At 45.9% G+C, this 23,380-nt stretch overlaps 1 protein-coding gene across 2 annotated transcripts in view; it reads right to left on the bottom strand.

The window, feature by feature from the left end:
• MAP4K5 (mitogen-activated protein kinase kinase kinase kinase 5) overlaps positions 1 to 23,374 on the bottom strand; it is an 80,759-nt gene extending 57,385 nt beyond the window's left edge. For both annotated transcript variants that reach the window (XM_026654198.1, XM_026654199.1), the window contains exons 1-2: positions 23,238 to 23,374; positions 21,372 to 21,642 (exon numbers count right to left, since the gene is read on the bottom strand). In XM_026654198.1, the coding sequence (XP_026509983.1) occupies positions 21,372 to 21,479 (108 nt within the window). In that variant the 5' untranslated portion in view covers positions 21,480 to 21,642; positions 23,238 to 23,374. The remainder of the gene's footprint in view (positions 1 to 21,371; positions 21,643 to 23,237) is intronic.
• Positions 23,375 to 23,380: the final 6 nt, after the last annotated feature.

Below are 23,380 nucleotides of genomic sequence, written 5' to 3'. Positions count from 1 at the left end.
CCGAAATTGCTTTGCCCCAGGCCCCCTGAATCCTCTGGGCGGCACTGCCAAGCAATCCAGATTGCTCTCTATCAGTGACCTATCCTCTTCGTTATTTACCCCTCCCCCAATCTTTGTGCCATCTGCAAACTTTCAGTAATAATTTTACATTCTTCCAGATCATTGATAAAAATATTAAAAAGCACAGGGCCAAGAACCAAACTCTGCAGAAACCCACTAGATGTGGGTGTTTACAATTGCATCTTGAGACCTATCAGCTTTTAGCCAGTTTTTGAACTATTTAATATGTTCCATATTGACTTTGTATTGTTCTATCTTCTTAAGCAAAATGTTGTGAGGTACCAAGTCAAACACCTTACAGAAGTCTAAGTATATTACATCAACACTATTACCATTATCAAACAGAACTGTAATCTTCACAAAAAGATATCCAGCTGGAGAAGATCAAAAATAAACAACTTGTCTTTACTTTCAAGGCACTTCACAATCTGTCCCAACCCTACTTATCATATCTCATTCAGTATCAAAAAGTTGATTCCCGCCTCTGATCGGCCCATGATCCCAGCCTTCACCGCCCACTTGTTAAATTTTCAAACAAACACTTTCATGCTTTCTCCCCTGCTGCCCCTCATGCTTGGGAGAAGCTCCCGTAAACATCCACAGACCTACCTCATTATCAAACTCTCCTTAGCTGCAAGGCCTACAAAAAACTTGGCAATGGTTCAGCTGCTGATGTGCGGAGACCACTGCCAGTCATACTGTAGTATTTCCTTGTTCTCCTCCATGGGTCTGTCTGTATTCATTTGTTGTCTCTTGTCTTATACTTAGGTTGTCAGCTCTTTGAAGGCAAGGGCTGTCTTCTTGTTCTGTGTTTGTACAGCACCTTGCACAAGGGAGTCTTGACCCATGACTGGGGCTTGGCTCTAGGTGCTATGATAATACAAATACACCTCTACCCCGATATAATGCGATCCGATATAACATGAATTCGGATATAACGCGGTAAAGCAGCGCTCCGGGGGGGGGGGGGGGGGGGGGGGCTGTGCCCTCCGGCGGATCAAAGCAAGTTCGATATAACATAGTTTCACCTATAACGCGGTAAGATTTTTTGGCTCCCGAGGACAGCGTTATATCGGGGTAGAGGTGTACATTTCCATAAACCCTATCTTGATTGGCATTATACTACCCTCTTAATTCTTTATACCTGGGGTCTCAAACATGCGGCCCACAGAGTTATTTCCTGCAGCCTGCCATAGGTGCTGACTCCACCGGCAGCCAAGCTCCCCTCCCGCCCGACACCCTTCCCCCAAGCGTGTCACATCCCCGCTCCTCCGCCTACCTCCCAGCGCTTCCTGCTGCCAAACAGCTGTTTGGCTGCACTTAAGACTTTCCAGGAGGGAGGGAGGAGGAGTGGGGACGTGGCATGCTCAGGGGAGGAGGTGGAGAAGAGGCGGGACCGGGACTTTGGGGAAGGGGTGGGAAGAGGCGGGGCCTCATGGACTAGATGAGCAGGCTGAGGTATGAAGTTCAGCATGTATGATTCTTTGCTGGGAGTAGTTGGGAAGAATGTTTGTTAAAAGTGGCAACGTATTTTGTATGAATAATTACTTTAAAAAGTTCCTGCCCTTACAGCTGTGTTGATAGACTGTTAGTGTAGATCATCATCAGTGTTACTGACCACATAAGGAATAGTTACAGGTGTCTATAGTTTAGTAAAACCCCTCTTCACATTACAGTTTTTAAAAAGTTAATACATTGACTTTTAATAGCATACTAGATTACTCTTCATTCTTTTCATTTTTGACTATACTTTTGTATCGTTGTATGAAAAGGTTTCAGTGTTGCGGTCCTCGGGCCAATGTACTAGTCCTCATGTGGCCCTCGTGGTGATTTGAGTTTGAGATCCCTGCTTTAGACTCAAGTCCCATATCAGCTGTTCCATTATTTTGCTCAGGATTTAAGTCACACTGACAGGGCTATAATTATCCAGGTTGTCCATTTTAGCCTTTTTAAAATATTGTAACAACATTTGCCTTCTTCCAGTCCCCTGGAACTTCCGCAGTGTTCCAAGATTTACTGAGAATCAACATTAACAGTCCAGAAAGCTCCTCCACAGATCTTTTAAAATTCTTGAATGCAAGTTATCCAGACCTACTGATTTTTAATGTCTAACTTTAATAGCTGCTGTTTAACCCCCTCATCAGTTACTGTTGAAATTGAAAGTATTTCATTATCCTTTGTTTATATAATTTATCTTTTTCACAAATACTGCACAGAAATATTTATTAAACATTCTTGCATTATTGACAGTTCTACCATTTCCATCAAGAACTGGACTAATATCACTGTTTTGACTCCCTTTTGTTCCAATATACTTAAAAAAAACCCTACTCTTTATTGTCCTTGACTCTGCCGGCCATTTCCTTGTGTCCTTTTGCATCCCTTACCAATGTTCTGCAGTTTCTGATGAAAAGTCTTTTTAAGTTCTCTAAGGTGCCACAAGTGCTCCTGTTCTTTTTGCGGATACAGACTAACACGGCTGCTACTCTGAAACCTTAGAAGCTGAAGTCAACCTTTAAAACATCTATGCTGATGTCTTGGATCTTGGGTCTTCAATGCTTCTGCTTGGTAGCAGCCAGAGACTTCAGAACTATAAGCATGATAATCTGGTAGCAATTTCTTTAAATGCTGAGGTTGTTCCCAACTTGCCCAGCTTTGAAGCCCAAGGCAGCCTACTCAATCCCTTCACAGAGGCAGAACAACAAAATGGAAGATGAAATTCAATGTTGATAAATGCAAAGTAATGCACACTAGAAAAAATAATCCCAACTATATATACACAAAATGATGGGGTCTAAATCAGCTGTTACCATTCAAAAAAGAGCTTGGAGTCATCATGGATAGTTCTCTGAAAACAACTGCTCATTATGCAATGGCAGTCAAAAAAAAAACCTAACAAAGTTAGGAACAATTAGGAAAAGGATAAATAAGACAGAAAATGTCATGATATCAACTCTATAAATCCATGGTATGCCCACACCTTTTGGTCATCCCATCTCAAAAAAGATGTATTAGAATTGGGAAATATTAAGAGAAGGGCAACAAAAATGATGAAGGGTATGGAACAACTTCCATAGGAGGAGAGATTAAAAAGACTGGGACTGTTCAGCTTAGAAAAAAAGACGACGAAAGAGGAATACTATAAGAAGTCAATAAAATCATGAATAGTGTGGAAAAAGTAAACAAGGAAGTGTTATTTACCCCTTCACATAACACAAGAACCAGGGTCACCACTTACAGTAATAGGCAGCTGGTTTAAAACAAACATAAGAAAGTACTTGTTCACACAATGCACAGATAACATGTGGAACTGTTTGCCAGAGGATGTTGTGAAGGCAACACTATAACAGGGTTCAAAAGAGAATGAGATAAGGTAATGGGGGATAGGTCCATCAATGACTATTAGCCAAGATGGTAGGGTGGGCAAACCCATGCTCTGGGTGTCCCTAAACCTCCGACTGCCAAAAGCTGGGACTGGATGATAGGGGATCCATCACTCGCTAATTGCCCTCTTTTGTTAATTCCCTCTGAAGTATCTGGCACTGGCTGCTGTCAGAAGACAGGATACTGGGCTAGATGGACCATTGGTCTGAATTAACATGGCAATTCTTATGATGCTGAGCTGATGCCAGATCCAGGGACTTGGCTCAGAAGGCCTTCACTGGGGAAGGATAGCTCAGTGGTTTGAGCATTGGCCTGCAAAACCCAGGGTTGTGAGTTCAATCCTTGAGGGGGCCATTTAGGGATCTGGGGCAAAAAAAAATAAATATATATATATATATATGTATATATAGTTGGGGATTGGTCCTGCTTTGAGCAGGGGGTTGGACTAGATTACCTCCTGAGGTCCCTTCCAACTAATATTCTATGATTCTAAGATATTGAGCCTCCACTCCGCTTGCTACAGGCCCAAGACACGATTAAATCCAGGGAATGTGGTTCCCGCAGGCAAAACAAACAATGAGTATGTGATTCAACCTAAGGGAACACGAAGGAGCATGACGCATACTATTTAAACCTGACCTTCACCAGATCCTTGCAAAGCCGATCTGCCATAGCTAACGGATCCCTGGACCCCGGAAACATTTAGTGTGCTATGGCACAATTTAGCTGAACTATAAAGACGGATAAAATAAGGGGAACTCTTGAATTAAAAAAAAATTAAAAAATCACAGACACATACATACAAGAAGTCACTCTGTGCAGAGAGAGTGAAAGGCCCTACATCTGCAGCTAGCCACCGAAAGGAAGAAACTGGAGTTACATAGGCCTTTTCTACCCTCTGCTCCAAACATCCAGTGCCTGGCAGTGGCTCATCCAGTACTGTAATGTGGGCAGTGTAGACATACCCTTAGTAACAGTGATTTCAGAGTTGCCCTGGTGACCTAGCAGTGGGACAAGAAGCTACCAGGTACAGAAACTCATTTACGCAGCTTTTCTAATACTTGAGAATCATGGTAAAGCAGAGGTGGGCAAACTACGGCCCGCGGGCCACATCCGGCCCTCCTGCCCGGCCCCTGAGCTCCTGCCCCGGGAGGCTAGCCCCCGGCCCCTCCTCGCTGTTCCCCCTCCCCCGCAGCCTCAGCCGCTGGCGCAATGCTCTGGGTGGTGGGGCTGCGAGCTCCTGGGGCAGCGCAGCTGCAGAGCCCGGCCTGACCCAGTGCTCTGTGCTGCGCGGTGGCATGGCCTGGCTCCAGCCAGGCGGTGCGGCTGTAGCGCTGCCAGCCACCAGTGCTCCAGGCAGCACGGTAAGGGGGCAGGGGGGATGGATAGAGGGCAGGGGAGTTCGGGGTGGTGGTCAGGGAGCGGGGGTGTGGATAGGGGTCGGGGCAGTCAGAGGGCGGGGAACAGGAGGGTTCAACGAAGCAGGGGTCCCGGGGGGCGGGGCAGTCAGGAAGGAGAGGGGGAGTTGGATGGGGCGGCGGGGGGCAGTCAGGGGCAGGGATTCTGGGGGTTGGATGGGGCAGGAGTCCAGGGGGGGGGGCCATCAGGGGGTGAGAAGCAGGAGGGGTCAGAGAGGGGGCGGGGTGGGCCACGCTTAGCTGTTTAGGGAGGCACAGCCTCTGCTAACCTGCCCTCCATACAATTTTGGAAACCTGATGCAGTCCGCAGGCCAAAAAGTTTGCCCACCCCTGTGCTAAACTGTGTGATGACTTTTGTAATGTAGACCAGAGCCAGGATTAGGATAGAAACCCATGGAAAGGACATACTTTCCCATTTATCACTGAAACTGTACCTATGCCCCCAATATGATTCTCAAAGCACAAGGCACTGTTCCACATAGGTTGGTTGTGGTTTTATTTTGTGGAATTCCATATTGCCCACCCAAATTACAAGATTTTCACTGTGGCTTGAAAAGCATTGCTCGGATTGGCATTAAAAAGCTGTCCGAGGATACTGGAAATCACGGACATGATAATTCCAGGTAGGACATTCCCTGGCCACTCCTCTCAAGCCCCGCACATGGAAAAATATATTATAGGTGGGGCTCCCTGGCCACTCAACCATCAGAAATAAATGGGGAAAAGAAAGATTGATTCAGAACCAGTTATGTATATAGCATGACAGGTGTACGTAGTGCCTTAACAAATAAAATGAGACAATCCCAGCACAGATGAATTTACAATCTAAATTACTGAGCTGTGGGAGTTGACAAAGTCAGGAGGAAAATGGGGCAAGTAATTCACTTGCTGAACATCATAGCTACAGCTGCTATAGTCTTTATGTTCCTAGTTTTCCTGTTCCACCATCTTCCACTCTAACACTGAGAGGAGAGGAAATGAGGGAGATCCAGGTGTCAATCTCCCATCCACTGCTGTGGCAACAACTTCCATGTGGAGATCCCATCTGAAAAACCCTTGCCTCCAACCAACTCACCATCACATCCTTGTTTGATCTCCAACTTTGGATCAACTGCCCCACTCACCAGAATGGCTGCTTGCTTGATCTGTTCTTCGCTAAATATTGCTCCTTCCATGATATCTCAGTTTCCAAGTTCCTTCTTTCTGACCTCTACTACTCACCCCCTTTGCCGCTTTCACAACCTTTAATCTGCTAATACTCATGACTTTTTTCCACACTCCAAGTATCCACCCTGCTTCCTCCTTTGTTGCAGACTATCCCTTGAGTCTCTCCAAGATACATCTTTGATCTCCTCCTTCCTCTATCACCAACATGGAGGTTTCTCATCTGCTTTCCACTTCTAACCTCCCACACCTCCTCATCCCACTTGCCCCCACTCTCACCATTTCAAACTCCTCACTCTCTTTGGGCTCATTGTCCTGACAATACAGGCATGCCCTCATCTCTCCTAGCCTCGTAAAGCAGCCCCTCAACATCATTTCTCTCCCCATCTTTTATTCTTCACCGCCAAACTCACAGAATATGCCATCTACAACCACTGCCTTGAGCACCTCTCACCAGCTCCATCCTGGAGCCTCACCACTCCAATGAAACTGTTCTCAGAGCTTTTAAACAATCTCCTCTTGATCAAAGAGTAAGCCCTTTATTCCAGCCTCATCAGCCTCTACTCTGCTGCTTTTGACACTCTTGACAGCACCCACCTTCTTAACATCCTCTTGTCCCTTGGCTTCCATTACTCTACCCTCGCTGGTTCTCCTCTTATCTCTGTTCACCCCTCCAGGGCCTCTCTTTTTATAGGTAGCTGTCCTCTCCTCTCAACTTCTGTAGGGGTTCATCAGGGATCTACCCTCAGCCCCTTACTCTTCTCTAGGTAATCACAGCCCTCCCATAGCCTCACCTACCACTCCATGCCAATGACTCACAAATCTATCTTTCCACCCCAGCCCGTCTTCCTCTATCTATTCCCACAATACAGCCTGTCGTCGCACATCTCCGCAATGTCAACTTGACATGTTGAAAAGACATCTGGGTCATTCTAAATCCAGGAAAACAACTTCCTTCCGCATATGCAGGAAGTACATGTACTTGTGCCAAACCAGGGTACATTCAGTACTCTAGCTGTAATCAGGTTAAAACAAAAATTGTAAAAACATTACAAGGCATTGAGCAAAAAAAAAAAAAAAAAAAACAGAATGCGGAGACAAATCTGTGGCTCTGGATATTTTCTTATGAAGAGGACGGGTCCGTACTGGGAGAGTCTTAATGGGACTGAGCCTGGAGGCCGTGGGGTAGGGGTTGGGATCGTGAAAATTTAGAGTCAAAAGAACATAAGAACGGCCATACTGGGTCAGACCAAAGGTCCATCCAACCCAGTATCCTGTCTGCCGACAGTGGCCAATGCCAGGTGTCCCAGAGGGAATGAACCTAACAGGTAATCATCAAGTGATCTCTCTCCTGCCATCCATCTCCACCCTCTGACAGACAGAAGCTAAGGATACCATTCCTTACCCATAGCTCATATCTCTGAAGTAAAGCTGCTGTGCTTCCTGGGAAGTTGTGGTAGGCAATTGTTGCAAGCTGGCACCATCCCCATGGCCGTCTGTGGGACCACACACTGAGTGCCTGCCTTCCCTTTGACGGAGGACTTGCCTCCTGGAACATACCTTCATCCACAGGACATGAGTGCTCTCTGCGGTGCGCCACTGGCTTTCATACCCACATCTTGATTTTCAGAACTGAGTGGCAATGGCAAAGCTCCAGGACTAATCTGCGCACTCACATACCACGGACAAGTAACTAGCTAAGCATCTAACTGGCCACTTGTATGAATAATCTTTGTTACCACACAGGCAAGTTAAATGCACAGTTCTGGGAAACCAGGCCGTTGGTTTCTTACTGAAGTTACTTTCAGGTTAGGCAAAATCCTCAAGAGCAAATTCAGAGGAGAAACATAGTACCTTCCTCTGGCCTGCGGGCGAAGTAAAAAGAGAGAATCTGTCATGAAGACGAGTGGTTCCTTGCTTGCCTGGGACTCTATAGCAGGCCTTTGAGAATCGAAGGTGGGGAATGAGTTACCAAAAGAATCATAGATCTCAAAGGCAAGAGAAGTGCACCAGGGTTGTAGGAATCGCCAGACTGGAACAGATTCAAGGTCCAACAAGTCCAATATCCTCTCCCCAACAGTGGCCAGTACTAGACCCTTCTGAGGAAGGTGTAATAACTCCGCAGGCGCGGATGTGATAATCTGCCCCTCACATTAGGCCTCACCCTGATCTCTAATAGTTATGGATTGCCTTAAGCCCTGGAGCATGACCTTTAATATCTCTTCCAATTTTTTTGTAAGCATAACAACTCAGGATATTCTTGATACCCAGATAAATCGATTTGTCAGTTTTAGAAACTTCTCTTCTGTGAGGAGAGGAGGCGTAGGGAGCTGGAGAACTAACAGTTAAACTGTGAAGCAGGAGCACAGGACATGCTACTATTAATATCCGCCGAGGAGGTGCCAGAACACCAGCAACGCTGCCTCCTTCGAGGGTGAACCTAACCCAAAAGTCAAACCACAGGTCGGTGGGTAGTCGTTGTGAGAATGCAACTTGTAACTACAACCTCTTCACAAAATTCAGTTTGTAAGTGGGGAGAATTTATTCTCCCTGAGTGAGCTTGCAGAAGTGCTTTGCTTGGGGAAAATGGGGGCTGCTTTCTTTTACACGGCTTTGTACCACATGACGAAAGTACGTTCTTTTGAGAAATCAGGTTCTCCAAAGAGCTTTTCCTCTACTTTGTTAAAGGATTTGCAACCAAAGGTTAAAATGTAACTTACGCCCTGCAGCCAGGCTTGGAGCCGCTTTCTGACCTCCCCGGCTGCTCATCCAAGCAAGACTCTTCAAAGAAAATATACAACCTCTCTTCTCACCTAGGGACAAATCCAGAGGCCAGTTCTAAATTAGACACATGGGGGGAGGAAACTACAGACCACAGAGTGGCTTCACAGCTCCTCTGCACAAGCTATTCAAGATCAGTACCAATGGCTAGGTAGCAGTTCTGCAGAAAAGGACCTAGGGGTCACAGTGGACGAGAAGCTGGATATGAGTCAACAGTGTGCTCTTGTTGCCAAGAAGGCTAACGGCATTTTGGGCTGTATAAGTAGGGGCATTGCCAGCAGATCGAGGAACGTGATCGTTCCCCTTTATTCGACATTGGTGAGGCCTCATCTGGAGTACTGTGTCCAGTTTTGGGCCCCACACTACAAGAAGGATGTGGAAAAATTGGAAAAAATCCAGCGGAGGGCAATAAAAATGATTAGGGGTCTGGAGCACATGACTTATGAGGAGAGGCTGAGGGAACTGGGATTGTTTAGTCTCCAGAAGAGAAGAATGAGGGGGGATTTGATAGCTGCTTTCAACTACCTGAGGGGGGGTTCCAAAGAGGATGGAGCTCGGCTGTTCTCAGTGGTGGCAGATGACAGAACAAGGAGCAATGGTCTCAAGTTGCAGTGGGGGAGGTCTAGTTGGATATTAGGAAACACTATTTCACTAGGAGGGTGGTGAAGCATTGGAATGCATTACCTAGGGAGGTGGTGGAGTCTCCTTCCTTGGAGGTTTTTAAGGCCCGGCTTGACAAAGCCCTGGCTGGGATGATTTAGTTGGGAATTGGTCCTGCTTTGAGCAGGGGGTTGGACTAGATGATCTCCTGAGGTCCCTTCCAGCCCTGATATTCTATGATTCTATGAGTAGCCTCTGAAGGCAGACCCTGTATTCTGGTCCCACCCTACCCCCAATCCTATTGCCATTCAGGAATCCTCAGAAGAGCGCAGCATACTGCAAAGGAGGTGCATGTACCACTTGTCTGTGCAAGGAGTCCTTGTATCCCACCTCCCTATCCGTGAGCAACAAAATGATATGGGTTCCATTCCCATGGAGCCTCTTTACCAGCAGAGAATGGGGATGGATGTGTAAACTGAGCATGTCTAGAACAGATGCTGAACAGCCATTTTTGTCTGCCACATGGGGAAGATCTAGGAATGGATTAACAAGAGAAGTGGAAACAGACGTGGATGGCTATGAAAATGATACTATGGATCCTGCAAAAGATTAACGCAAATCCTGCTGGATGGGTGCACCTATCAGAATAGAGCTCTGCCAGACAGAAGAAACTGCACTTCCCATTCTGAATCCTTACAACACTGCATTCATGAGCCGGCTCAGATCACATGGGCATAGGTGAGGCACACTTGAAACTAATCCCAGCCACTAAGAGAGACACCTGACAGCAATTTCTAGTCTTCAGGGTACTTTCATTTTCACAGACAGAAATACCCAGAAGCAATTGTTCACGCTGTAATTTTCCAGCTGGATTTCTAAGACAGAGAGCAGTACCAGGCTCTTTTCTAGTGAAGAGCACAGAGCCTTTCAGAAAACATTCCCTAAACAGAAACGTCACAGATTCTACACACTAAAGGGGTTGGTCTCTCACAACTGTAGTTATTACTTCTTTTCAAGAATAAGAAGACTAACTGAAAGTAGAGTCACGGGGGAAAATAAATATACTTCTACGTCCTTTTTCACTCTATATTATCCTAGTATTTAGACACCAATCAGACTGGGGCACCATACTGCAAGGTGTTGTACAAACAGATAATGATAGCCCCTGCCCAAAGACTTCATACCAAAATATTCTTTCCTCTAAACCAGAGACGAAGCGTACCTGTTGATGGGGGGGGGGGGGCAATTTAAAAGTTCTGGTGGTATGCAGCGGGGCTCAGGGCAGGACATATAAACCCTGGTAGAAATCTGTGGCTGCACGTGACCCTGCATGCCCCCCTCCCCCCCAGCTCTGCTCTAAACATTAAGATCGGCAAGTACAAAACAGACGTTATGTTTCACAACTGACATGCTCACTCCACCTGCTTTGTGTCTGCTGGGGGGGGAAGTAAGGCCTAAAATACTTACAACTAGTGAGGATCTAAACCTCTATCACTTAAAAAAGATTCATATTCAGCGTAAAAGGCTATAAGCACCAAACAGAAGAACTTGAATCTAAACTGTAAACTGTGTGGGGCAGGGTCTGTCATCTTCGCACAGGTTTGTATAGCACTTAACACAACAGCTATATCTACACAGCTCATAGCAGGAAGCCTCCCAGCCCAGGTTGACAGACTGGGGTTTGCGCTACCACACTAAAAACAGCAGCACAGACATTTCGGCTTGGGCTCTGAAGCCAAAGGAGAGGGGGTGGGTTTCAGAGCCCGAGCTCCCGCCCGTGCAGCAACTTCAAAGCGCTGTCTATGCAACTATTTTTAGCGTGCTAGCAGGAGCCTCAGAGGCCCAAGTCTGTCAGCCAGGCTGCGAGGCTCACTGCTGTGAGCTATGTAGACATACCCAAGGAGGTCCAATCCCCCAACTGGGGCCTCCAGGCACTACTGTAGTGCAAATAAATAATACTTCAATGTACCAGCAGCCAGTTCAAGTGCAGAGGTACATTTGCTAGTGTGAAAATCTGGGGGCGAAGGGAGGGAGAAAAAGTACTCTTTCCACCCACAAGACAAAACACTGCCATTTAAAAATCATGTTTTAAACAAATAAAAAAACCAAACCCAAAAATTTCCTACTTGTATTAAGCTTCCTTAGATTCTATTAAAGAAATTTACGAATCCATTTACTTTTCACTATTGATGCTGTTGGTTTACTGTTTTGCATTTACCAGAGTTTGGGACAATGGAAAATAGCCTAGTTGGTTTCGCTTTCTGGTTCCCTTGCAAGGCTTTCATTGCAAACACAAAACTTCTTCCTATGCCCTCCCCTCCCCAAAACCACCCATTCCCACCCCCAGAATAAATACATTATGGAAAAGTTTCTATTCATCTTGTTTTGTGAAAGTTCATTTACTCACAATGTAAAAAAGTTGGATTAACTTTGATCTGAGTGCCCCTTTACCAATTAAAACCAAAGAACTGGTCCTGTGTGTTTTACACAAGACACATGGATTCCACTCATTTAAATTCTCCTACAGGTACTGTGTGCCTTCCTAAACCGAACACATACCAGTACTTACAACAGATGTTTTACTCTGGCTCACATGAACCATTTATATAATTCAGTACTGAGTTGTTTTAAATAAAGGTTATTTACCCTATAACTGCAGTTCTTTGTGCTGTCAGTACAGATCCACGCTTGGTATGCACGCACACTTTGGCTCCAAAGACGGAACTTTTGAGAAAACTCTTGACCCTTGAGGCTACACATGTACTCCCTTGAGGTACCAGACTCCCAGGCCCAAAGATAAGGACCTATGACCCCAAGTCCCCGTCAGCTCAGCTTCCTTATCACAATCTCTGAGAGAGACTCTGAAGAAGCAGGGCTGACAATTCATAGATTCCAAGGCCAGAAGGGACTATTATGATCCTCCTGGATAACACAGGTCAGAGAACTGCCCAAAATAATTCCTAGAGCTGATCTTTTAGAAAAACAGCCAATCTTGACTTAAAATGTGTAAGTGATAGAGAATCCACCACACACCTTAATAAATTGTTCTAATGGCTAATTACCCTCACTGGCAAAAATGTATGCCTTATTTCCAGTCTAAATTTGTCTAGCTTCAACTTCCAGCCATTGGTTCATGTTATACCTTTCTCTGCTAGACTGAAGAGCCCTTTATTAAATATTTGTTCCTCATGTAGATACTCTTAGACTAATCAAATCAGCTTTAATCTTCTCTTTGTTAAGCTAAATAGATTGAGCTCCTTCAGTCTATCACTATAAGGCATGTTTTCTAATCCTTTAATCATTCGCATGGCTCTTCTCTGACCCCTCTCTCCAGTTTATCGACATCCTTTTTGAATTGTGGACACCAGAACTGGACACAGGATTCCAGCAGCGATCGCACCAGTGCCAAATACAGAGGTAACATAACCTCTCTACTTCTACTAAAGACTCCCCAGGATCACATTAGCTCTTTAGCTCCTTTTGCCACAGCATCATTCTGGGAGCTCATGTTCAGTTGCCTGTCCACCCTGATCCTTAAATCTTTTTCAGTCACTGTTTCCCAGAATAGAGCCCCTCAGCCTGTAAGTATGGCCTCCAGTCTTTGTTCCTAGATGTATACGTTTACATTTAGCTGTATTAAAACCCAATATTGTTTGCTTGCACCAGTTTGCTAAGTTTACCAGATCACTCTGAATCAGTGACCTGTCCTGTCCATTATTTACCACTTTCCCAATTTTTGTGTCACGCGTAAACTCGATCAGTGATGATTTTATGTTTTCTTCCAGGTCATTGATAAAAATGTTAAATAGCATAGGGCCAAGAAATAATTCCTGCAGGACCACACTGGCAACACACCTGTTTGAAGACGACGTCCCTTTTACAATTACATTGAGACCTATCAGTTAGCCAGTTTTTAATCCATTTAATGTGTGCTATGTTATTTTATATTGTTCTAGTGCTTTAATCAAATATAGATCTACACTGATGACCTACTCTAAGGACAGTTGTTACCTTATAAGTAACACCTTTTTCTTCAAGAATCATCAGCAAATATCCCCAGACCTTGGGAGATAAATTAACAGTAACGAACTCAAAGAAGGAGAGTTACAATATTAAAAATGAAGAAGGCAAGTCTACTCTTGTGAATTGGGATCAGCTCTGGAAGCCAAGATAAAGTAGTAATGTTGCATAAACAGATCAACTGTGCTCCAAGTGGTAGCTTTACAGCTCTCAGCAACAGCAACATTTGAGTTATTCTGAGCTACTTGGGACCCATGTGTTTCAACATCTCCAAGTAGAGATATTCTTGCAAGGTCATAATCACTTGAAAACCAAGCTTTGTTTCTACACTTTGATAATTCCCCTTACTTCCCGCTTGGCAGGCTCTGGAAGCGGATACAGGAAGTGGAGGATTTTGCCCCACAAGAAGTGGTGTCCGGCTATTAGGACTTGATGATTTGCTATATGCAGATGACTACAACTTCTGTCCCAATAAATTGCATCTGGTTCTCATCTGGCCCTGGTTCTTGTGGGGGACTTCAATCACCCTGACATCTGCTGGGAGAGCAATACAGCAGCGCACAGACAATCCAGGAAGTTTTTGGAAAGTATTGGGGACAACTTCCTGGTACAAGTGCTAGAGGAAACAACTAGGGGCCAGGCTCCTCTTGATCTGCTGCTCACAAACCGGGAAGAATTGGTAGGGTAAATAGAAGTGGGTGGCAACCTGGGCAGCAGTGACCATGAGATGGTCGAGTTCAGGAGCCTGACAAAAGGAAGAAAGGAGAGCAGCAGAATACAGATGCTGGACTTCAGAAAAGCAGACTTTGACTCCCTCAGGGATCTGATGAGCAGGATCCCCGGGAGGCTAATATGAGGGGGAAAGGAGTCCAGGTGAGCTGGCTGTATTTTAAAGAAGCCTTATTGAGGGCACAGGAACAAACCATCCCAGTGTGCAGAAAGAGTAGCAAATATGGCAGGTGACCAGCTTGGCTGAACAGAGAAATCTTCAGTGAGCTTAAATACAAAAAAGAAGCTTACAAGAAGTGGAAATTTGGACAGATGACTAGGGAGAAGTATAAAAAGATTGATCGAGGGTGTAATCAGGAAGGTCAAAACACAATTGGAGTTGCAGCTAGCAAGGGATGTGAAGGGTAACAAGAAGAGTTTCTAAAAGTATGTTAGCAACAAGAAAGTAGTCAGGGAAAGTGTGGGACCCTTACTGAATGGGGGAAGCAACCTAGTGACAGATGATGTGGAAAAAGCTGAAGTACTCAATGCTTTTTTTGCCTCGGTCTTCACAGACACGGTCAGCTCCCAGACTGCTGCACTGGGCAGCACAGTATGGGGAGGAGGTGAGCAGCCCTCAGTGGTGAAAGAACAGGTTAAGGACTATTTAGAAAAGCTGGACATGCACAAGGCCATGGGGCTGGATCTAATGAATCCGAGGATGCTGAGAGAGTTGGCTGATGTGATTGTAGAGCCATTGGCCATTACCTTTGAAAACTTGTGGCGATTGGGGGAGGTCCCGGACAATTGGAAAAAGGCAAATGTAGTGCCCATCTTTAAAAAAGGGAAGAAGGAGAATCCGGGGAATTGCAGACCGGTCAGCCTCACCTCAGTCCCTGGAAAAATCATGGAGCAGATCCTCAAGGAAACCATTTTGAAGCACTTGGAGACGAAGGTGATCAGGAACAGTCAACATGGATTCCCCAAAGGCAAGTCATGCCTGACCAACCTGACTGCCTTCTATGATGAGATAACTGGTTCTGTGGCTACGGGGAAAGGAGTGGAGGTGATATATCTTGACTTTAGCAAAGCTTTTGATACCCTGTCCCACAGGATTCTTGCTAGCAAGTTAAAAAAGTATGGATTGGATGAACGGATTGTAAGGTGGATAGAAAGCTGGCTAGATCATCGGGCTCAACGGGTAGTGATCAACGTCTCGATGTCTAGTTGATAGCCAGTATCAAGCAGAGTGCCCCAGGGGTTGGTCCTGGGGCCGGTTTTGTTCAACATCTTCATTAATGATCTGGATGATGGGATGGATTGCACCCTCAGCAAGTTTGCAGATGACACTAAGCTGGGGGGAGAGATAGATATGCAGGAGGGTAGGGATAAGGTCCAGAGTGACCTAGACAAATTGGAGGATTGGGCTAAAAGAAATCTGATGAGGTTCAACAAGGACAACTGCAGAGTTCTGCACTTAGGATGGAAGAATCCCATGCACTGCTACAGGCTGGGGACCGATTGGCTAAGAGGCAGTTCTGCAGAAAAGGACCTGGGGGGTTACAGTGGACAAGAAGCTGGATATGAGTCAACAGTGTGCCCTTGCTGCTAAGAAGGCTAACGGCATATTGGGCTGCATTAGTAGGAGCATTGCCAGCAGATTGAGGGAAGTGATTATTCCCCTCTATTCAGCACTGGTGAGGCTGCATCTGGAGTACTGAGTTCAGTTTTGGGCCCCCCACTACAGAAAGGATGTGGAAAGAGTCCAGCGGAGGGCAACGAAAATTATTAGGTGGCTGGGGCACATGACTTATGAGGAGAGGCTGAGGGAACTGGGATTATTTAGTCCGCAGAAGAGAAGAGTGAGGGGGGATTTGATAACAGCCTTCAACTACCTGAATGGGGGCTCCAAAGAGGATGGAGCTAGGCTGTTCTCAGTGGTGGCAGATGACAGAACAAGGAGCAATGGTCTCAAGTTGCAATGGGGGAGATCTATGTTGGATATTAGGAAAAAACTATTTCACTAGGAGGGTGGTGAAGCACTGGAATGGGTTACCTAGGGAGATGGTGGAATCTCCATCCTTAGAAGTTTTTAAAGGCCCGGATTGACAAAGCCCTGGCTGAGATGATTTAGTAGGGGTTGGTCCTGCTTTGAGCAGGGGGTTGGACTAGATGACCTCCTGAGGTCTCTTCCAACCCTAATCTATGATCTTCTGCTTTTTCTCAAGCGGATGTGTATATTTTCCATAGGCCAGCCTTGAGCCAGATACCACTAAGGAATGTGGATGGGAATGTTGGAGGAAATAATGAAAACTAGTCTGAGGGACTTGGTTAAGCCTTTCTGCATCCCAGATTTGGTTGTAGTTTTTTTTCCTCTGCCCTCCTCTGCTGTGAATGATTGATCAGGGCTGACAGGCTGAAGACCACCCACCATTGTTTGGAAGTTCCTTCTACTGTGGAAGATGCCATAGAGATGGCCATGTGCTGAAGTCCTCTAGGTCCAAAGAACAATTAATGTTTCTCCACCACTGCTGCATACCTCATCCCTGACTTGCAGCTACCATATCTAAGAACTGATGCAGTTTCCATGCCTATTCAGTCCTTAGCCTTTTTCCTGTGAAGGGAACCACTGCAATGGAGATATTGTGATTTGAAAGCCTGCCTAGTGGGAAAGTAACTGAGACCACAAAATCGTTTCACACAAAGTAAAATATTGGAGCCCTGTGTTTTATCTGCAACAGTAGCCAAAAAGCAAAGAATGAAGAAAAAAGAAGTTCCATAAACCAAGAAGAGATTAGAGCCACAGCCTTTAAAAAAAACGAAATGATTGTGATTTATGAGACTAAGGTAAAGCAATCAACATTATCATTTGTTGCAAAATATCCTGAAGACACTACACATTTTGCAAACCTGTTCTGTATGCAGAAGGATGCTTTAGAAATCAATATTACCCATCTCTGCACAAGGATGCTTAAGCACTGCAGTATGTAATTAAATGACAATTGTATGGGGTATTCGTAAAAACGCCATTTCAACCTTTAAAAAAAAGAAAAATAAAAAACATACGAGATTTAATGGATGCAGTACACAAGAGAAACCAACGTGTTTTTAAAGTCAAGATGTATCCCAAGTAGCCAATAAGTCCAAGAGTCACAGGAAAAGACAAGGCAGGAGAGGAAAAGGAGTGCCCCGTACCTCAGATGCGGTTTATTCTGTACTTTGGATTTTTGGTAAACACAGTTCAGGCAGGAATCTCCAACTGCTGGGACTAACAGCTGCATATTTGAGTTGTTAGAATGTACAAATACAAACTTGCTGCAGGCTTCATGATTGAAGTACCCCATCTCACATCATGATGCATGATGATTGCTTACTGAGACTGCTCCCTTGTCTCCTTTCTTCAATCAGGACTCTATGCCTTCTATCAAGCTCCATATCCCCTATTCCAAACATCCCCTTTCCTCTTTCAAATCCCACGCCCAATCAGAAATCACAACCCCATTGTCCTACATGGTGTGCAAACAACCAAGACTGTCCCTGTCCCAGAAAGCTCACAAGCTGGGATTCAGACAAAACTCAACAGTTGAACAAACACAAATCTGAAGGAAAGGGGAGAAAGTGGGAGGACAACTACTAGAGAAAGGTGCATGTGTATAAATTAATCCTAAGAGTGGCCTCAGTAGTCACAAGTGATTACAAGTTAAACCAATGCCAGGCAGTGGCACCTTAAACCCTCGTCTTCAAGCAATCCCTCCCTGCTCTCAATAATTCCCACACACCCTGACTCTCCTGATCTGTTGTTCTGGGTCTCATTTAAATTGCAAGGTCTGTGGGCCAGGAACTCTGCCTTGGTGAGGTTTTTAAAGCACCATGTTAATTGACAACCCAGTGTGATTTTTCTGTAATTATCAGTGTCCCTTCACAAACATCAAGCTGAGAAGCAGAACTTAAAGCAGGGGCTTTTAAGATTTAAAGCAGACCTGTCTCATTCACCCTCCAGCAGAACAATCAGATACCGCCCAGGTACAAACCCAGGTTTCTCCTAATCCGCATGCAGAGACATGTATTTTGCCTATGTCAATGCAATTAGTAAATGCAATCAGTGCAGCATAAGAAACCCTCTCCCCTCAAGAGTTACAAGTGTCACAGAATTAATGCCAGCATGGGGAGGAATTTGAATTCAGATCTTTTATACAGCATCATGTCGTGTTATTGCTACATTACGGGAACAGGCTCCTTGCAAAGCTTTCGATTTAAAAAAAAAGTTTGAAAAAGTTAAAGTTCTCAAATTTGTAACAGAATTTGTATTTAAACTTAAATCCCTAAAACACTGCATTCAACACAAGGGACACACAGACACTCCGTTATTCCACTGTGCACCTCAAACACCAGCAGAACATCTCCACAGATATCGTCATGTCAAAATGTCATAGCTATAGGCACACCCCCAAGACATCACTTCCCATTCCCATGGCCACCATTAAAATCCATATTAATGTTTTATCCGATTTCAATTAAAGAATAAAATGTATAACCTCCTTTATGCCTTCTTTACTATCATTTTTATTCTGTATTAATTAGTAGAGATTTCCAAAGCACTATAGTGATATAGGTGTTTACCTGTGGTGGAATTTGGCCAGGATACTGGGGTTATTACTTTCTGTACCTGAATTCTATCTGCAGTTTCCACTGGATTTTTTTCCCCAGTCTCTTGTCCTAAAATGTTGGGCAGCAGTGCTGTGTGATATCCAAGAGCTTCTGTGTTCACCAGAGATGAAATGCAGCCTTTGCATTCCCAATGTACTCCACAGGGTACTGGGAGGCTTGATTCATGTTTATACAATGCTTTGAGATCCTCATATGGAAGATACTATGGAAGTACTGCAAGGCGGGTAAATTGGAATTTTGCCAGGAAGACAGAACTAACATCCATCCCTACTTTTTTGAACAGCATTATGGGCTCTTTAACAGGATCGCAGCATGCAAATGATTTGACAACAATGGGGGACGGGGGCACCAAGGATAGGGCACCACCGCACTTTTCAATGCCACTGAATATCCCAGCCTCATTATTACAACCTCTTTTCAAAGTTAGCATGTAGGATATCCTTTATAAAGAACTGTATTAAGGGAAGTTTAAAATGTCATTAACATTCAATAAACAGTGCTATTTTTTATGCAAGCATTAATGAACAAGCAGATACAGTCCTAATATAAATTAGGCAATTGATGGATTGATATTTTACTGAAAAGGGCAGGCCCAAATTTGAATCTGTGTACACACACTGTAAACAGATATGAAAATCATTTATTTATAGGCATTTTTCCTCCACCCAGAAATGCATTCTGGAATCGAAAAAAATCAAATCAGTGCCAACAACTCAGCACTCATAAGCAACCCTACAATAAACCATTGTGCACCATGTGGTGAAGAGAGGGGGGGAAAAAATCACTAACAAAACAGATCTCAATTTTAAGCTTCCAAGTAACAGTTCTGAACAGCAACGTGAGTAGGGTGGAGGATGTAAAATAATACCTTAAACGTACTGCTACAATTTAATGGTGAACAAAAATATTTGCTTAAACCCTCCATCACCTGCCAAAAAAAGACTGTGCTAGAAGCTGAGTGCCCAAATTTGTGCCCAACCACAAATCATTGTATTTTCTTCTTTTCTAGGTTTATAATGCAGATCTCCCTACAATTCCCTGTTTATAGGGGGTCTTTCATAAAGGAACAGAGTAAAAACCAATGGCCCAGGAATAAATGTAGTATCTGAAGCTATTTTTAACTCATGGATTTTAAACTATGTATTAAGTTGATGGTGTCCCTTTCACATATTGGGGGTTTAATTTTGTCAGGTTACAGTACGGAGAGGTTTTGATTTTATCCCTGTTTGGGATCTTTGCATGGGAAGCTGATAAACTTTGTTCAAGTTGCTGAAAAATTTAAAAGACCAACATTTGTTTAAGGTGGGTTTCATTTTAGATCTGTTAAGCTGAACTGGCCTTTTCAGATGCTCAGAGCAAAATTCACTAGCAAAGGTACTTAGTGGTCTCTTGTAAAGCCCTCTGGAAAATACCTGTTTTTAGTATTTATGATTGTTAAATATTCTTGAGGTAGTGACAGTGTGGTACAGTGAAGAATGCACTAGAAACACCTTCCCATAGCCAACCTCCTACTTTCAGCCACCACTTCAGGAGTGCCACCAAAATTAATCTGTACAGTTTTACTTGATCTCAGTTAAAGACCCATCTCTAGTAGGGGTCAATTTTTGTTGGCCCCTCATATAATGGCTTAAGATAGGTTTCACTGTATGTTGTATTGTACCAGTTCCACTTTTGAGTTAAATGTATTCTACAGCATTCCAAAGTAAAACACTTTAGCCTCTTATCTCAGGAGTTAAGAGCCCCAGTTTGCCAACAAAGCTAAAATCTTAAGCACTATTTGCAAGACACCCAACACTGCATGTTGTTGAGCATTCTCAAGCCCACTGGCTTCGCAGAAGGTGGTCAGTACCTCACCAGGTAATGGTCTAGGAATGGAAGTGTAATATGCATAGCTTTTATTTGACATGGTTGTGTTTACAACATTTCCCATGTCAGTGTGATCAGGGCCTCCAAGAGTATCTGCAGAATATACAATGCTAACTAACTCTATAGTGACCTGAAACTCTGTATGAGTTTCTGAAGAGCTGGCTTAATCTGCTTCTGCCTCTGAAAGCTATTGTTAACTCAGGGATAAACTTGCACCCTTTTAATCAGGTACTATAAATGACACATTCTCAAAAGTAATTCCGTGAACAAATAACCCTCCCCTCCCTCCCCGTTAAAAGGATCAATAAACACTGAAGGTAGCAGGTGATGTATCCATCAATTCAGACCCTTTGCAGCATCAGGACCAGAGAGATGATATTTTGTCCCATCCATCCCAAGTGTCAAAGAACCTTTTTATTTAAAAAGAGAGAATGTGCAGGCACATGCACGAGGGTTGCAGGGGAATCTCAGCCTGCCAACACTGTGCCAGGGATCTGAACGGGCCAGGACTTTTAGGAAGTCACCATCTCCCACTTCCAGCACTAGTGGTCCCTTTGTGCTCTGAAGTTCGGCCACAAAATGAAAAGGGCTAATAAGTGATTTCTAAAAATGAAAGCTGGTTAGCATTAATATTTACAGGGTCACAAAACAGGGAGTGGGGGTGCAGACAAAGAGTCGAGGGTGTAGGTATATCATTCTCACCTTATAGACATCTCCGTATGTGCCACTCCCCACCCTCTGGATGAGCTCATAATCCTGCTGTGGATTCCGCCTCATGATATCCCCACTCGGCCGAGCCACAGGGTCCATCCTCAGTCAATACAGCCCCAAAGAGGGGGGCAAACAGGAATTCTATGCAGTTGCGTCTCCCTTCACCACCCTTGGGAGTCCACTCCCAGGAGGACAGATGCTCTAGATGTCTAACGAGGGGATCTGTTCTTTGCACACATGGCTTCTGCTCCCACCTTTTTGCCTAAGACACAGAACAAAACGACTTATTAGGCTTTGGTTTCAGTTAGGCTTTGTGTTGCTGGCTCCCAGGAGATTGGGGGTGGGGACTCAGATCTCAAAAAAGAGAAGCCTCCACCCTCAAGTGCTTCTATGCTGCATTAGAGGGAAGGGTCTCAGCTTCTGTTACAGCGTGGTTGACAACAAAGACAACAGTGGTGGAGGCGGGACTGCTATGATAGCAGCTGAGTGGGGCAGCTGGGTGTCCCCCTCACACTGTGCTGGGGCTAGGAAACAGCGGCTACCTTCTCAAACTCTTCCCACCTCTGGTCCAAAGGCAGAGGGAAAGGAGAGGCAGTTCCCTGCCTGGATGCTCTCCACAGCATAGGGCAGCTATGTGCTGTTGATATTTTAAGGACCACCTCAAAAATAATGCTAACTTGCCTGCCGTAGGCCCAGAGATAGGTGTTCTAGCAGAGAGGGAGCTGAGGTGATAGAGCATCTATTCGGGTCTTCCATTTAAACAAAAAATGCTCTCTCATAAACATAACCAAGGAGACATACAACAGCACCTGGAGGCACACTTACGTAAGTGCCCTTGCTGCAAGCATTTATCCTTTGGTCCTGGACAAACTGAGTATTAACAGAACAACACAGAGCTCAGTGTGTCATCTGCAGGGTGGGGATGGAGCCCCTGAGTGGGAGGGAAGGAGATCAGGGCCCCTTCTCCCCCAGGAAGGCCTTGTTTGGTACCCAGCACTTGTGGGGCTATTCCAAAGGCAGGATCTTTGTTCTTCAGGGGAATTGCTGTGGGCCCCAGGGTCAGTCACCTCTGGCAGAGATGCTGTACAGGTAGCTGGAGAAGGGTGACTCCACAAGAGGGAGGGGAGTCTGCCCTCACCACTCACCTGTGATTGGGGGACTGGATTTAACAAGGGGGTGGTCCTGAGAGCCAGTGACAGCCTCCCCCACCCCATTTCTTCAGCCCAGAGGGACCATCCCACCCCTGAGGCACATCACTGATGCCAGGATCCCCCTCCTCACCCCACACAGGAGTGGCCCCTGTCCCCCATCATTAACCTCCAGAGGCCCCTCCACACTGCATGGGGGCCCGGGCAATGCCCCCCATCGTTATCCCAGAGCCAACCTCCATCACATGAAGGTGGGTTCTGCCCCCCACTTTCACCCCAAGAGCCCCCTCCCCATCTCACAGCACTGGTCGCTGCCCCCCATCACTAGCTCCCCACCACATGGGACTAATCGCTACCCCGCATTGCTGCCCCCCGGGACTCTCCCCATGCACAGGGCCGGTCACTGCCCCCCCCCCCGGCCCCCCCCCCCGGCCCGGTCGCTGCCCCCCGGGACCCTCCCCACCGTACGGGGCTGGTCGCTGCCCCCCGGGCCGGGCCTCCCCGCCGCTCCCCGCACAGACCCAGCGGCGGGGCGGCTCCGGCGGGCAGGCCCAGCAGCCGGGGGAGGGAAGCGACGCCCGCCCGGAGTCCTGCGGCGGCCGGAGCCGGGGTAGGGGCCTCCCTCGCCCGGCCGGCCGGTCACTGACAGCGGCCGGGCCGCCGCCCCACGGCCCCCGGGCAGGCCGGATCGAGCCGCCGCGCCGCTTACCTCTGCCCGGGCTCCGGCGCGGCCCTTTGCCCCGCGCTGCGAGTCGGAGCGCGGCGGGCCCAGCCCGGGCCGCCCAGTCACACGAGCCGCCGGCCCGGGCCTTCTCGAGCCCGGCTCAACCCCGCTGCGCCGCCCGACCCCCC

Source organism: Terrapene carolina, unplaced genomic scaffold (assembly GCF_002925995.2).
Source record: "Terrapene carolina triunguis isolate 2854851 unplaced genomic scaffold, T_m_triunguis-2.0 Scaffold189, whole genome shotgun sequence".
Lineage (NCBI taxonomy): Eukaryota > Metazoa > Chordata > Testudines > Emydidae > Terrapene > Terrapene triunguis.
The sequence above is the reverse complement of the archived record's forward strand: the minus strand, read 5'-3'. Positions and strand labels throughout refer to the sequence as shown.